The following is a 16849-nucleotide window of genomic DNA, read 5'->3' as shown; positions in this document are numbered from 1 at the left end:
AAATAACTAAATACAAAACAATTGAGTACTGTCTCTGTGATACTTTTTTATTTTCACGTGTTCAGTTGTCAGGAAATAACTTTATGGTTTATCCAAATAAAATATTGACTTTTTATAACGATAAAGACATGTCTACATAAAAATGTAGTTCCCCATCAATTGCTTTCTCCATTTTTCCATAGAGAGATCATTGATAAGCATGCTATAATGATCAGGTTACAGTATGTTCTCCTCCCATTGAGTGTAGTCTGTGAAACATGCAGAGAAGAAATCTCTAACACTTCACCTCCCTGGGCTAAGCCTTATCAAATGTCCAGTGATGATGTGCACAATTGACTTTTTACTACATTCTCTTATATAGGAGTCCTACAGAATTTTACAACTACAAGTGAGAGTCTCAAAGAACAATGACAATACACAAGGAGGAAGCCAAGGAGACCTCTCCTCTATCAGAGAAGCCTCATGGAATTAAGAAACTGTTTCGTAAACTGGTACCTTATGGATTCTGTAATGAAGCAAAGCAGCAACTTGGGTTGGCTATCCCTGTGGTAAGACATGACTTCAGTTAATGTATTTTTACTGCTTTTGATATTGAGATTTTCAGGAGTGCGATCCTCTAAATATAATCACTGCAAGGTATATGCACTCTGTTCAGCAATATATTATGTACTGTAAATACAGTACAAAGGGCATCAGTATTAATTATTACATTGTTAAAGGTAAATCACAGCTCATTTTCTATGATTAGCATTACCCTTAAAAAAAAAAAAAAAAGTTGTAAGGTAATTTTAATCTCTAGCACTTTGCTAATTGGTAGCAGGCTACCACATTGTAGGCATATCTTGTCATTAAACTCTGCTCATTTTTAGGGCTAATAGGTGAACAAAAGTAAAAAGTAAGGCATGCACAGGCAGTGAATATTTGGCTATAGGACTGATATTTTTTTACAATTATTTTTTGCTTAGGTACCCCAAACTAATTTCATTTCAATTTAAAAAAAAAAAAAATTTCAGGTAGCTTTAGCTGCAATGCATGCTTTTTCATGAAATAGTAGAAGACCTGCTTTGAATGACAGATATAAATTTACAAATTTAAGAGTCAAGAGACTGCAGATAAAAGAGCAGCGTAAAGTTGGTCAGGACATTTGATGAGGGAGAACTGGCTGAAATTTACTAGAGAAAGCTTACAGGCAGGCGTTTTACTACAAGACTTAAGATTTCATAGGTGTGTAAAACTGACCACAATTTTTTTTTATAAAGGATATTATTCCTAACTGGTGCATTCCTAGTTTTTATTTTATTATTGTGTATAGAGGGATTTATCAAATGTAAGTGGTATAATGTGAGGTGGTTCAGATGCACACTGTTCTTGTACTAAGGCAGGCCAAAGACGATCCCCCCAACAACACAGACAGTACTGATGAATCCCTCCTGCCGAGCAATTGTCAGCTCCCGACGGGGGGGTAGGGGCAGGCGAGGGAAGCTTGGAGAAGACAGTGATTATTGCTAGCCGCTTTAAAGCCGCTAGCAATAATTGCAAGTGAATCCGGTAGGCTGGTTCTACCCAAGTTGATAGATCGATCAACTAGGTACATTCAGCCTGCCCATACACAGTTCGAATCTCGGCCAGTTCAGCAGGATTCAAACCTTCTATGGCCTTAGTTTTTTCCTTTCCAACAATGCAACGAGATATTGCACACAAAAGGCAGCTTAAAGAGGTTGTAAACCCACTTTTTTTACATTTACCTATAGGTAAGCCTATATTAACCACTTAAGCCCCAGAAGATTTTACCCCCTTCCTGACCAGGGCCTATTTTGCAATTCAGCACTGCGTGACTTTAACTGACAATTGCGCGGTCGTGCGATGTTGTACCTAAACAAATTTAACGTCCTTTTTTTTCACTACAAACAGAGCTTTCTTTTGGTGATATTTGATCACCTGTGCGATTTTTTTGATCATGCACTATAAACAAAAAAAGAGCAACAATTTTGCAAAAATAACAATATTTTCACATTGTTTTTTATATGAAATTCCCCCCCCCAAAAAAATGTAAAAATCAAAAATTTTTAACATTTTAGGCCAATTGTTTTTTTTACCATATGTTTGGTAAAAAAAATCGCAAAACGCGTATTTTGATTGGTTTGCGCAAAAGTTATTGCATTTACTAACAAAGGGAAAGATTTTTGTCATTTTTGTTGTTGGGACTGCAACATTGGGGCTGACAGATCGGACCCTTGACTGACATTTTTGACACTTTTGGGGTTACCAGTGACATTACTGCAGTAATCAGTGCTATACATATGCACTGTTACTGTAAGAATGACACTGGCAGTGAAGGGGTTAACTTTTTTGAGAGGGAGGGGTTAAGTGTGTCCCTAGGGGTGTGTTTCTAACTGTGATTGGCTGTGGCTTGATGTGTAAGTGATCAACGGTCCTACATAGCAGAACCGTATGATCAACATTCTTACACAGGGGAGAATGACAAGCGGCTTTGTTTACATTAGCCGCCTGCCTTTCTCCCAGTGTACCGGACGATCGAGAGTGCCCGGCGGACATCGGGTCCGACGGGCACAAGCGCGGGAGAGTCCGTGACCGCACGGGAGCGCGCCTCCTGCGGCGCGCGCTCGCTCCCTAGAGCCTCACAGGCTAGCGATGTAGCCCTACGTCGCTTTGCCTGTGAGGGGCTGACCACCGCCGTAAATAGTCATGCGGCGGTCGGCAAGTGGTTAAGGCTTACCTATCGGTGCTATAAATATCTCCTGAACATGCACCGTTTAGGAGATATTTACAATGCATGCAGCCAATGACATCATCGGCGCATGTGCTCTGAAGCAACGGCCACCCGTGCCGTTCCTTCAGAACCCTATGCCGTGACCGGCAGCTCCCGCGCACATGCGCGGGAGTGTCGCGCCTCCGGCCAATCAGATGGCTGGAGGACACGAATAAGGAAGCAGGGCGGCCAACATGTCCTGATTGTCCATGTTGCTGAGCGGGCGACACTGCGGGGGCTTCGTTTTTAGGTAAGTATTTCATAATGAGCTAGTATGTGATGCATACTAGCTCATTATGCCTTTGTCTTTACAGGTTTTTTTTTTCTCGTTTGTTTTTCCTGCATTTACTTCCTCTTTAAAACAGATAGTTATTATCAAGTAAATGCTTCCCTTCACACACCACAAACTTAAAAAATATATTTTAACCCTAAAATAAGAGCCTATCAACAAAAATTAAAACCAAAATAAACAAATCCCCCATAAGGATACCCCCTGAAACAAAAGCCTTGCAGAAATAAAAAAAGTTTGTTATAGAGTTATAGGCAAGAGAGCAGCTAAAAGTGTCTGCTGACCTCAAATTAACAACAGAAAGTGCTTGCAATAAAGTGTGTTTTCCTAGCCGATCCTAATAAGGTATGATTTCCTAGCCGATCCTAATAAATGTTATCACGTTACCGAAAGTGTCCCCATGTATTCCGAGATGCCCGGAGATGATTGTTTTAAGTGATGTTTCCTCTCGGGTGCCACTTAAATGGATGGAAGCTTTGTGTAACAGTGGTTGCAACTATATTGTGCTTTATATGACTTGAGACGAGTTATATATTTCTGATAAGCCTTTTGCTGTGTCTGCATGGTGGTGGAGTCTTATTTGGCATGAGACTCACAACCTTACTCTTTGGATTTGTTCAATATAAGTCTAATTCTATGAACTAGTGCACCAAGTGTGGACTTTTGGCATCACCATTATTTTGTTTATTTTACTTTTTTTTTTTATTTTATATATTTTTTTGTTATGGTGTGGGTTTACATTTATTAGGCCTCATGCACACTGGACATTTTTACAGCGGCTGTTTATTTTATCCTATGTGTCCATGCACAAATAGGCTGTTTTCAGCAGTTTTTGTCAGGGGCAGTTTCTGGCTGTAAGAAAAAAAAAAAAAACAAAGACGAAAAACTAGTGGGATTTGATAGCATTTTTCAGCTGTAAACAACAAAAAAACGTCAACAAACAGCGTTTTTGATTCCATTGCTTTTTTTAAGCCTGAGTTCTGTTTCGAGGTGTCGTTCATGGAACATAGCCTGGGTTCACGCATGCTGAACAACACATGTGATGTCTGTGCGATGCAATTTGAGCCATATATTTTGTATGGCTCAAAATGCATCACATTTGCACCAAAATGTTATAGGACCCTTTTTTTCGCCACACCTCATCGCATTGCATGGATGTGAACACCCATGCGATGCGATTCTGGCAATCACACTGCATTTCGCAATTTGTTTCGGGTTATCGTTCATGGAACATGAAGCCCCTGTTGACATTGTGCTGATTTGGCATGCAATTTGTCATGTCGAATCACATGTCAAATCGGAGCCTATTGCCAGCAACGGCACCAGTACACACTGAGGGCAGGTTTGAAATCATTCAGCTGAACGCGCACTTTTTCAAACTTGCATGTCAGTACAAGTTCAGGGCCGATTTGAAAGGCATCTGTAGGGGTTCATGCACAGATGTCTATTGAAATTGCCCTGAAGTTGCCAAAAATAGTGCAGAAACTAGTTTTGTGAATGGGTGCGGCGCCGCAAAGTCAGGGTTGCACCAATTCGGACAGTGATGTTGCCAGCAATAGGCTCTGATTTGGCATGCGAATTGACATGTCAAATCGCATGTGAAATATGCCTGATGTGAACGGGGGCTTAATGTTTCATGAACGACACCCCGAAACTGATTGCAAAATGCAGTGAGCTTGACAGAATCGCATTGAATGGTATTCACACCCATGCAATGCAATTTTGATGCGGGGAAAAAAGGGTCCACATTTGCACCAAAATGTTGTAGGACCTTTTTTTCCCTGCACCTATCTTATCTTATGCAATTCTGGCAAGCACTGCATTGTGGGAAAGTGGGAGTTACTAAAATAGCAGAAAGATGATTTTTAGCTAAAAACGCCAAAAAAAGTTAACTTAAAAAAATGCTAAAAAAACGGCAATGCAAAAAACAAAAATGCTAAAAAGCTCACTACAAAGCTACTGGAATTTTTATAACATCCAATGCGCACGATTCCTTATTGTAGCACAGCACAGTTGATGTATTATTCTCCATATGCCGTTTGACCAGTCATTTTCCTGCAATAGTTTTCAATATACTGACAGTGAGAAGTGTATTTAAAAAATTCACTTTGCAAATTGTTTGCAAAACATTACAGTAGTGCATGCATAGTGAATAATACCCATAATGTGTGTAACATGTGTGTAATAGTTTCTTTATTGCCTTTCACTTGCCGATTGTAGCAATCCTTACCGTAGAAACACAGAAAGGTGACGCAGGTTGGATCCAGAGTCTAGTCTCGGGAAGGGGCACTGCCAGAAAATAGGTTGTTGCTTACCGAACTGTTTTAACATATCATACAGTCATGGCCGTCCGCAGAACTTTTTTCAGGGGGGGGGGGGGGGCATCCTTTTAAGGTCACCCATGCTCTGTCCCTTTTCAACTATGTCATGAAGGGGAGGAGCTTAGTCATTATACTTATTTTGAGTATTTATTTTTAAAGAGCAAACAGCATTATTTATTTTTAAAGCATTTGTTAACCTAAAAAAAAAAAATGACCCTGTTCTCTTAAAGCATGTTATACAGCACAGTGCTGAAATACCTGGCTTATCCTGCCTGGGTATGTCCTCCCTTCTGAGCCTTGAAACCGTAGTCAGTTTACGTGCCTCCTTCATCCGCAGCCCTCCTGTCCTCCTCTGTCCTCTCTCCCCCCTCTCTCCCTGTCTGTCTGCTCCTGCTCCCCCCCTCCCCTCCTGCTGCTATAGTTTCATTTAAATTTTATATCCTGTGTACAATCTGCTTAACCACTTGCTGACCGCCGCAAGTACATATACTGTCTGAGGCAGTCAGCCCCTCACAGGCAAAGTGACGTACCGGTACGTCACTAGCCTGTGAGGCTCTGGGGAGCAAGCGCGCGCCGCCTGAGGCGCGCTCCCGCTCCCGCGCGGTCACGGACCCCCCCCGCAGGGCTGCCATCAGGTGGGCTGAAATCCAAGGGAGAAAAAGACCGCTCAGGTGAGCTAGGTGTCAGGTGCTGGTCGGATCCGTTAATCCAGAATCACTTGAAGCAAAAAGAAAATGACCGCACTCCGATGTAAATCAAAAATTGGAGTAAAATTTATTCCACATCAAAACAAATGGGCAAACTGGAACAACACACTGTGGATGCAGGACACAAAGGCAGACATATACATATACATATACATATATACACATATATATACACTTTTTCAATAATTTTTCACTTTAAATAGTGTTTTTATATATGAAGTCTGTCCAGCACTATATACTTTTCATATACACTTTTCATATTGGGCACATTTATTGTGTTTTTACATCACCATATTGGGGATTGATTTATTCGTATCGGTTAGAAAACCTTTTTGATCGAGTATTGATCGGTTGACACATACTCACATTTTTATTTCATAATTTATTTAAATAAATATACATATACATATATTGTATATGAGTTTATTTATTTTAGCACGATTATATTTATGTATTTAAATAACATTGAGTTTGTTCAACACAAATGCACATTTTTTGTTTTAAATGAATATTTTGAATACTTTGTTATTGATGTATTTTTATACACATATTATTATCATCATGTATTTGAATTTGCATGTGTTTTGGTTTGGGGCCATTCTGTTTGTGCACTTTAAATCCACAGACTTGCAGCCGACATCTATTCAGATAATCAATTCAGTTAATGAACTTGAACGTTTACAGCTGTTTGTATGGGTTTATTTGTGGTAGCTGCACACACAGAATGGAGTTGGCAATGAGTAAGCGACATCTCTAAGTCGTGAAACGCGTCTGCCTTTGTGTCCTGCATCCACAGTGTGTTGTTCCAGTTTGCCCATTTGTTTTGATGTGGAATAAATTTTACTCCAATTTTTGATTTACATCGGAGTGCGGTCATTTTCTTTTTGCTTCAAATGCCATCAGGTGGGGACAGCCCATACACATGTAGGGGGCCCAGGTGTTCCGAGGGGCCCCAACTAAGGAGACCGAGTTGTTTCTGCTGTAGTAACTAGCAATTGCTAAAGCAGGGTGGCTGCAGAGTAAGCCGATGCAGCTGAAGGAATGTCTCTTTGCTGGATTGCGCTGTCTCTTTGCTGGAAATATGAGGCTGTCTCTTTGCTGGATTGGGAAATCTCTTTGCTAAATATTTGAGGCTGTCTCTTTGCTGAATATATAGGGATGTCTCTTTGATGGATTGGATTCATTTTCATTTATTAAGTAGGGAGAGTGCTAAAATAGAAGTGGCACCCACTGAGCTACTGAAAGACTCGGTGGGATGGCCAGTGGGCGGATTCGGTGGGACGGCCAGAGGGTGGGCACTGCAGAATGTTGGTGGTCAGGGCCCGGAGGGGCCCAGGCCTAAAGCTGTGTAAGGGGCCCCAAACTTTCTGATGGCTGCCCTGCCCCCCCGCGCGTGTGAGCGGCGGACCCGATGTCCGCCGCTCACTCACGATCGTCCGTGACAGCGGGAGAAAGGCAGGTGGCTAGTGTAAACAAGCCGCCTGTCATTCTCCCCTGTGTAGAAACACTGATCATACGGTTCTACTATGTAGGACCGTTGATCATTGTTCCTACACTTCAAGCCACAGCCAATCACAGTTAGAATCACGCCCCTAGGGACACACACAGCCCCTCCCTCTCAAATAAAGTTAACCCCTTCACTAACAGTGTATTTTTACAGTAACAGTGCATATATATATAGCACTGATTACTGCAGTAATGTCACTGGTAACCCCAAAAGTGTCAAAAATGTCAGTCAAGGGTCCGATTTGTCCGCCGCAATGTCACAGTACCGCAAAAAAAATCGCAGATCGCCGCCATTACGCGTTAAAAAAAACAACAAAAATTACAAAAATCTTTCCCTTTGTTAGTAAATGCGATGACTTTTGCGCAAACCAATCAAAATACGCTTTTTGCGACTTTTTTTTTACCAAACATTTGTAGCATAAAACAAATTGGCTGAAAATGTTAAAAAATTTAGATTTTTACATTTTTTTTGGGGAATTTCATATAAAAAAATTTGAAAAATATTGTTATTTTTGCAAAATTGACGCTCTTTTTTTGCTTATAGCGCATGATCAAAAAATCGCACAGGTGATCAAATACCGCCAAAAGAAAGCTCTGTTTGTGGGAAAAAAAGGACGTCAAATTCGTTTAGGTACAGCGTCGCACGACCGCGCAATTGTCCGTTAAAGTCACGCAGTGCTGAATCCTAAAATACCCCCTGGTCAGGAAGGGGGTAAAATCTTCCAGGGCTTAAGTGGTTAATAATCCTGTGTGCCCCTGTGTCTGTGTTTTATAAAAATAAGCCATTCTTTACAAGTTTTCAGAGCGCAACTCATTGCTCACATGACCCACCGCTTCTCTCCTCCTCTCCCCCTCCTCCCCTCCCGACTGATATCAGTGAGGAATCCTTGGCCCCGCCCGCTGCAAGCAGCTGTCAGACGGGGAGAGGAGAGAGCCGACGGGTCACGTGAGCGGTGCTCAACCCTCTGAAAAATGGTAAAGAACTGCTTATTTTTTTAAAACACAGACACATAGGCACATAGGATTATTAAACAGACCAGACAGGATTGTATAAAGTGGCTTAACAACCACTTGAAAGGGGAAGTTGAGATTCCAGGGGGGGGGGGGCATTTGCCCCCCCCTGCCCCTACCTGCGGACGCCCATGCATACAGTCCTAGCCTTGTTTAAAACAGTGACACGTTTAAAATGATGCCCCTTCCTCTCAGTGCAGGGGAGGTAGGGAAGAATAGTGAGACCTGCCAACCACAATAATTTAAATGTTAAGGCCAGCCACGACAGTGGCAGCAGTCTTAACACTTATCAACTTTACAGGAGATCTTTATGATTTCTCCACGGGTCTCCTGATGCGCTATACTGTAGCTCCATCTGGGACTCCTTCCCTCTGCCGCACACCGCGGCAAAACTAGGGGGGGAGGCTGCTACAGCAATCCTCTCCATCCGGGACTCATGCCCCTACAGCAGGGGTGCCCAACCTTTTGAGGAGAGAGGAACATTTTGGCTCCTTGGTAACCGGTCGCAGGCCACAATGAGCAGAGCGGGCAGATGACAGGTCCATGTACACTCAGCCTATGTAGAGCAGACATGGACAAAGCCCTATCTATTCTATGGGCCCTCCGATCCACCCAGACAGAAGGGGACAGATCCCCTTCTGTTTTTTTAAGTGGATCGGATTGGAGATAGGCGGGTGTAAACGGACACAAGTCAATTTACATCTGCCGCTCTATAGAGGTGAATGTGTAAGGTTCTGGCACTCTCAGTGCCTCCTATCACATTTATTCCGGGTGATTTCCATCTACCTAGACAGAAGAAACACATATAGGTGTGTTTCCCTTTAAGGCTGAAGCTGTCATCACCCAGCGCCGGACTAGATGGCTATTTAGGGCGTCGGTTCTCACTCACATGTGTTCGTTCAAACACCAGTACCTGGATACTAATCTTGCTTGAAGCTTCCATGCTTGCAAGCTCTCCTCGCTGACGAACCTCGCTGCACTGATCCCTGCATCCTGCTACTGGATCATCCGCATCTCCTGAGCGATCCTTCGGCTATCGCTATTAGTGCTAAGTACCCCACAGGGGAAATCTCTATAGACTTGTACTAGGCTTACACTATTTAGCTCTGCATAGCAAGGACTGTCTTTTACATCTGCATAACTAGATTGCTAGCTCTTGAGGCTACTGCTACTATTTCCTGCACTGGGTTGATCTCTCCTGTATGCACCTGCTACTCTGTCATCTGTTATCATACATGATCGCTAACCCTTCCTGCATCCATCTACACTGTCTCACCTCAAGTGTCTGTCACCTACCACTTCCACTCAAACCTATCCCTAAGACCTTTATCATTGTCTCACCACATGTATATAAAGTCACACTAGGAACCAGCTTAATTACTGTGTGTATTTACTGGCTGAAATAAGACCTTCCATACATGATGAGTCATTGAGGTTGGGATTGGTATCTCAGCATATCTCCTACATGACTACTGACGTGGAACTACTTCTGCAGCTGAAAATCCACACCTTATAAGAAACGCAAGGAGCGTTACAGAATGGAGGGTCCAATTGGGTCCACATGAAAAACAGACAGGCGGACCCGATTAGACCGATTGTGTAAAAGGGGCCTAAGGTTGTTTTCACATGGATGTCCTTTACCTGCACCTCAACTGACCTCAATCTTCACCTCTTCCTCAGGATTACTGCAGGTATCGCTGGCTGCTGCTGTCCCAAAGGCAGGTATGGTTGTTGGCTGCTGTTGGCTGTCCTACAGGGCTGGTACTGCTGGTGGGTACTGCTGGCTGGTACTGCTGGGGGATAATGATGGTGGGTTCTGCTGGCTGGTACTGCTGGTGGGTTCTGCTGGCTGGTAGTGCTGGTGGGTACTGCTGGTGGGTTCTGCTGGCTGGTACTGCTGGTGGGTTCTGCTGGTTGATACTGCTGGCTGATACTGCTGGTGGGTTCTGCTGGCTGGTACTGTTAGTGGGTTCTTCTGGCTGGTACTGCTGGTGGGTACTGATAACTGGTGCTGATGGGTACTGCTGGTCAGTGCTGCTGGCCAGTACTGCTGGCGGGTACTGCTATCTGGTACTGCTGGTGGGTACTGCTGGCTGGTGCTGCTGGTTGGTTTCACTGGCTGGTACTGCTGGCTGGTGCTGGTGGGTACTGATGGCTGGTACTGCTGGCAGGTACTGATGGCTTTTACTGTTAGTGGGTTCTGCTGGCTGGTACTGCTGGTGGGTACTGCTGGCTGGTACTGGTGGGTACTACTGGCTGGTACTGCTTGCTGGTACTGGTGGGTACTGCTGGCTGTTACTGCTGGTGGGTACTGTTGGTGGGTATTGCTGGCTGTTACTGCGGTTGTTACTGCTGGCGGGTACTGTTGGGGGGTATTCCTGGCTGTTACTGCTGGCTGGTCCTGTTGGTGGGTAATGCTGGCTGGTGCTGGTGGGTACTGTTGGTGGGTTCCCGACCCACCATTCCTGAGGATCAGTGTGACAGGAGCCGCGCTGGAGGAAGCAGAACCGCTGCTTCCTGTATCGCTCCTGTCACAGGCAGAGGCGGAGTGCATTTGGTATCACTCCAACTGTGACAGGAGCCGGCGCTATACAGGAAGCATCAGCTCTGCTTCCTCTTGTGGCGGCACCATTATTTACAGTGGTGCTTGGGGATGGCGGGTCGGAAACCGGCAATCTTGGCTTACTGACCAGCCACCCCAGAGCAGGAGGGAGAGTCGCTAATATTTTCTCTGGGGGGGGGGGGGCAATTGCCCCGTTGCCCCCCCCCCCCCAGATCCGCCCCTGAAGTGACGGCAGAAAAAGACCAAGTATAACATTGAATCGGCCCATTTTTTTTTCCCTGTTAACTATATTGTCTGACTTTCGATCTATGTTTGTCCCAAGCATGTTTGAAGCTTTTACTGTTGAGTGTCTCACTACCTCTACTGGTAGTTTATTCCAAGCATCAACTACCCTTTCAGTAAAATAATACTTTCTAAGATTAGTTTTAAACTTTCCTCCTGTTAGTTTGAGGTCATGTCCCCATATTCTTGATTTTGGCTTTGAAAAAACTGCCCTCCTGAACCTTATTCACCCCTCTTCACATATTTAAAGGTTTCAATCATGTTTCCCCTTTCACTTCTTTTCTCCATACTGTGGATATTAAGTTCCTGAAGTCACTCTGGATATGTTTTATCCCCCAAACTTTTCACCATTTTTGTTACCCGTCTCCAGACTTGTTCTATCGTATCAATATCTTTCTGTAAATGAGGTCTCCAGAACTGGACACATTATTCAAAATGGGGTCACACTAGAGATCTATATAGGGGTTATCAGGACCTCCTTCCTCCTGCTGTTGACCCCCTAACAATCAATCCTAAAAGAAAAAATAGGCATAAGAACATTCAACTATGAGAGTTAACATTCACCAATAAGGGAAATTACCTAACACTATAGAACAGGAATGAGAAACAGAGGCATAACTAGAGCCTTCAGGGCCCCAGCGCAAGAAACCATGAAGAGCCCCCTGACCCCCGGGACAACCCAGGCCCATGCTCCAGGGGGCCCATGCATTACCCCTGTACACCTGGATAGGTGGAGCGGGATATAGAGGAACCAATCCCCTCCATTTTCTTCCTGTAGCTACTGAATGCTGGCGGGATTGAGAGGAGAAGTAGGCTTTCAGTGGCTACAGGAGGAAAATGGAGGGGATTGATTCCTCTATATCCCACCCCCACCACCCCTTCTGTCCAGGTGTATAGGGGTGATGAATAGGCCCCCTGAAGTATGAGGCTGGGATGAATGGCAGAGGTGGTGGTAGTGGTGGAGAGATGGAATGGGATCAGTGGCAGCGGTGGTGGTAGGGTGGGGGGATGGGATCGGATGAGTGACTGTAGTGGTGGTGGTGGGGGGATGGGATCGGATGAGTGACAGTAGTGGTGGTGGTGGGGGGGGGTTCAGTGGCAGCAGTGGTGGTGGGGTGGATGGAATGAGTGGCAGTGGTGGTGGGGGGATGGGGTTTGTGGCAGCTGTGGTGGGATGGGATAGGATGAGTGGCAGCGGTGGTGGGATGGGATGGAATGAGTGGCAGCATCAGTGGTAGGATGGGATGAGTGGCAGTGGTGGTGGTATAATGGGATCAGTAGCAGCGGTGGTGGTGGAATAAGATCAGTGGCAGTGATGGTGGTGGTGGGATGCGATGAGTGGCAGCAGTGGTGGGGGGATGCGATGGGATGAGTGGCAGTGGTGGTGGGGTGATGGAATCAATGGCAGCGGTGGTGGGATGAGATGGGATGAAGTGGCAGCTGTGGTGGTGGGGGGACAGGATGGGATCAGTGGCAGCTGTGGTGGTGGTGGGATGGAATGAGTGTCAGCAGTGCTGGGGGGAATGGGATCAGTGGTGGTGGGATGGGATATGATGAGTGGCAGCAGTGGTGGGGAGGGGGATGGGATCAGTCCACTAAGTGTGTTTGGGGGGTGGGATCAGTGGTAGTGGTGGAGATGGCTGGGGGGGGGGGGTGTGGGGGGAGAAATGATCCACTGAGGGGGGTGGGATCAGTCACCTAATGTTGGTAGGAGGGATGGGATCAGTCCACTGATGATGGCAGTGGTGGTAAAGGGGGTAGGATCAGTGGCAGCGGTGGTGGTGAGGTGGTGAGATCAGTGGCATCAGCGTCAGTGGTGGTGGGATCAGTGGCAGTGGTGGTGGGGAGGGTGGTGGGATCAGTGGCAGTGGTGGTGGTGAGTAGGGTGGTATCAGTGGCAGCGGTGGTGGTGAGGTGGATAGGATCAATGGCAGAGGTTGTGGTGAGGGGTGTGGGATCAGTGGTGGTGGTGAGGGGGGTGGGATCAGTGGCAGAGGTGATGGGGGATAGGGGTGAGATCAGTGGCAGTGCAACCCCCCTCACCACCACCACCGCAGATCTCATCCCTATCCCCCCCCCTCCATCACCTCTGCCACTGATCTCTTGCCTATCCCCCCATCACCTCTGCTGAAGTTGTGAAGAGGGGGATAGGGATGAGATAAGTGGCAGTGGTGATAAGGGGGGGGGGGGGGGTAGGGATGGGACCTGTGGTCATGGTGGGGGGAATAGGATCAGTAAGAGGCAGCGGTAGTGGAGGATGGGATCAGTCGCACTGGCAATTACTTACTCACTTTGTCAGTCGATGGATTTCTCCTCAGTATATCTCTTCATGTGCCTTCAGTGATGGCTCTGCTGACATGGGTTCTCCTCGCAGAGCTCCTCCCCCTTAACTCTATTGATTGTCAGCTGCTCTGCTGACTTTGTCCTTCAGTTTCCGCCTCCCTACATGGCTTATCTCTGCCGTCATGGGCAGAGGGGATGGGCCCCCTATCCCCCAGTGGCAGGGTGGGCCGGCCCCCTCAAAGTGGCAGAGCGGGCCGCGGGCTGGCCCCCTCACAGTGGTGTAACTCCAGGGCCCGGTCACAAATGCGACTGCTGCGACCCTAGTAGTTCCGCCACTGCTGCTGAGAACATTCAACCAGCAGGGGAAATAATATGAGGGTGACCTCAGCACTGGGTACAGTCTATGGAGAACCCTGTGCAAATATCTGAATTAATGTGTGTTCGGCCAAGGAATCCTCCAGCTGAAACGCGAAGTGAAACATTTAGCAGAGGTATTGTTGCCACTGCTAAATCTGACAGCTTCTTCCTGGTTGTTAGGAAGTCTTTATCCTGACCCACACATTCACCTGTCACCTGGGAATTCGTAAATGATAAGTGAAGATAAAGAAACAAAAGGGATAGCATGAAAAAAAATGGGATCCCTGCAAATTCATTTCAGGCCCATTAGGTATGGGGTAGATTTTGAAGAAACCTCACAAAAGAAACAAAAGGCTCACCAACCTAGTGCATTATCCTAAGACCAAATTTTTATTATAGTAAAAAGTGCTAAGTATTACTGTATACTCACAAAATTGCTATTGTATAAAAGCTGATCACATAATTCAGCATCGTTCAATCCATAATACATCAACTCGTGACAGATGATTAAGATCCAATAGGCTGACGTCTTTCCAGCACTAGCCTCTTCCTCAGAGCCAACTAGATTTTAAAGAGGATCCCACAAAAAAAAAAACCCTTGCAAAAAACAGTAAAAAAAACGGATGGGGTCCCGCCCAAAATCCAAACATGCAGCCTGGGTGGCCAGGGGGCCAGGGAAGGGCTACATGCCCTGAACATGGGGGGAGACCTTTTGAGTCCGGTATGGATCTTAATGTAATGTATGAGGTCCCCCAGTAAACACTTTGAGTCTGGTACAGATTTTAACCACTTGACCTCCGGAAGATTTACCCCCCTTCATGACCAGGCCATTTTTTACAATACGGCACTGCAAAACTTTAACTGACAATTGCGGGGTTGTGCAACACTGAACCCAAATACATTTTATGTCCCTTAAAACCACCAATTTTAACAAAAAAAAAAACAATATTTTTTACTTTCTGCTATAAAACATACCTAATAAAAAAATTTAAAAAATCTAATTTCTTAATCAATTTAGAACAATATGTATTCTGCTACATCTTTTTTTGGTAATACAATCCCAATAAGCATACATTAATTGGTTTGCGCAAAAGTTATAGCATCTACAATCTATGTGATATTTTTTATTTTTTTTTACTAGTAATGGCGGCATTTGTCGACTTATAGCGGACTGCAATATTGCGGCAGACAAATTGGACAAAATATGCACTGTCACTATATTAGTGACACTGGCTGGGAAGGGATTAACATCAGGGGCAATCAAAGGATTAACTGTGTGCCTAGCCTGTGTTTTCTCCCTGTGGGGGAGGTGCTTAACCAGAGGAAGGCAAGGATCCTTGTCCCTGCTTTGCAGGAACACAGGATCAATACCTTTCCTTCTGACAGAATGGCAATTTGCCTTGTTTACATAGATCTATTCGGCATCCCCGGTACGCGCCGCTGGGTACATGCAAGGTATGTGATTTGGCACGGAACGGCCGCCCTGCCACAGTATATGTACGGTGGGGGATATGTACAAGACCCTTAATCTGAGCAAGCAGCCTACTGAACCACACCAGGCCAAATGCTCTCAATATGGGGGCGCAATGTTGATGAAGACAAGGGCCTCGTTCGCACTACCTGGCCAGCGGCTGTGGTAATGCCTGAGTGGTAGGCTTATCAGAATCAGGATGCCCCCTTTTATAATAACATATACAGTACTTGGACAAATATTTCCTGGTGTGGTACTTTAATCTCAGATCCATTCAGGCACAGCCCAAGGAAACAGTAAAAATTATTTGGCATAAAAAAGAGCCAGCTAAGAATCCAAATGCTTTGTCCAGATACCACCATAAATTCCTACACTGATGGGATAACCCTAGCATTCCAGCACCAATTGTCCTGCTTTATCAAGAACAAATTTAAAGGGTTCTTCTACACTGGCTTAAGGGAACACCAGGTATTTCACTCAAAGGAAGCAATACAAAGAGAACAGGACACTTTTTCATACAAGCACATGGTACGGCAGACACATATTAGGAATATGACATGTTGGGGTAACATGTTCTTCGAGGATACTATTCACCCTGTTTTGAAAGGTCTGTCCCCTGGAAGCTAATGTCCCCAGCAGTGTCCCCTGCAGCAGCGAATGCAAAACAATGAAACAAGAAACATCGGTCCTCTGTTTTTTTTTCTATGCTACACTAGGGACATCACCAGGAACCTTAGGTAAAACATGCCACTTGGCAGCTTGGGGCTCCAGTAATATTGTAGATGGAACAAAGCTTTGTGCTTAGCATTCAGCAATTACCACAGCAGCTTCTAACTAATTTTGTGAGGTTATATGAAGATTGGGGTTTAGCGCCAGGTGCTTGCTTGGGAGCTCTGTGCACTGTGCCAATCACTGCCCACCAGCCTCATCTACCGAACACCAGGGCCTATGAGGGGGAGGAGGAACACATCAAGTTACACACCAATATCTACTGACACACTGAACAGTATAGACCTTTTCTGCATTAGCTAATCCGGACCACTGAACTCTACATTACTTAAACTTGACCCCCAAACTCTGAGGTACATACCTACTTAACACTGATTCTCCTGAATTCTGTTCTACTTAATCCTTACTAGAGTTGGGCTAACAGTTCAAGCCGAGCAAAAGTTCAGCCCGAACCATCGCCTGTTCGCCCGTTCAGCAAAAACCCGAATTTGCAGGGCGCTCGGCGGGTTGTTCGCCCGCTGAGCGCCCTGCATTGCATATTCATTCGGCACAATATCCAA

The 16849-nt window shown here is 45.3% G+C and overlaps 1 protein-coding gene across 1 annotated transcript in view; it reads left to right on the top strand.

Annotated features, from left to right (window-relative positions):
• Nucleotides 1-407: 407 nt before the first annotated feature.
• LOC309546395 (multidrug and toxin extrusion protein 2-like) overlaps nucleotides 408-16849 on the top strand; it is a gene marked incomplete at its 5' end in the record, with an annotated part of 130638 nt that continues 114196 nt past the window's right edge. Inside the window, one exon of the mRNA XM_082246054.1 lies at nucleotides 408-548. Coding sequence (XP_082102180.1) covers nucleotides 408-548 — 141 coding nt within the window. The remainder of the gene's footprint in view (nucleotides 549-16849) is intronic.

This window comes from Pelophylax lessonae, assembly GCF_965119305.1.
Source record: "Pelophylax lessonae genome assembly, chromosome: 2".
Taxonomy (NCBI): domain Eukaryota; kingdom Metazoa; phylum Chordata; class Amphibia; order Anura; family Ranidae; genus Pelophylax; species Pelophylax lessonae.
The sequence above is the reverse complement of the archived record's forward strand: the minus strand, read 5'-3'. Positions and strand labels throughout refer to the sequence as shown.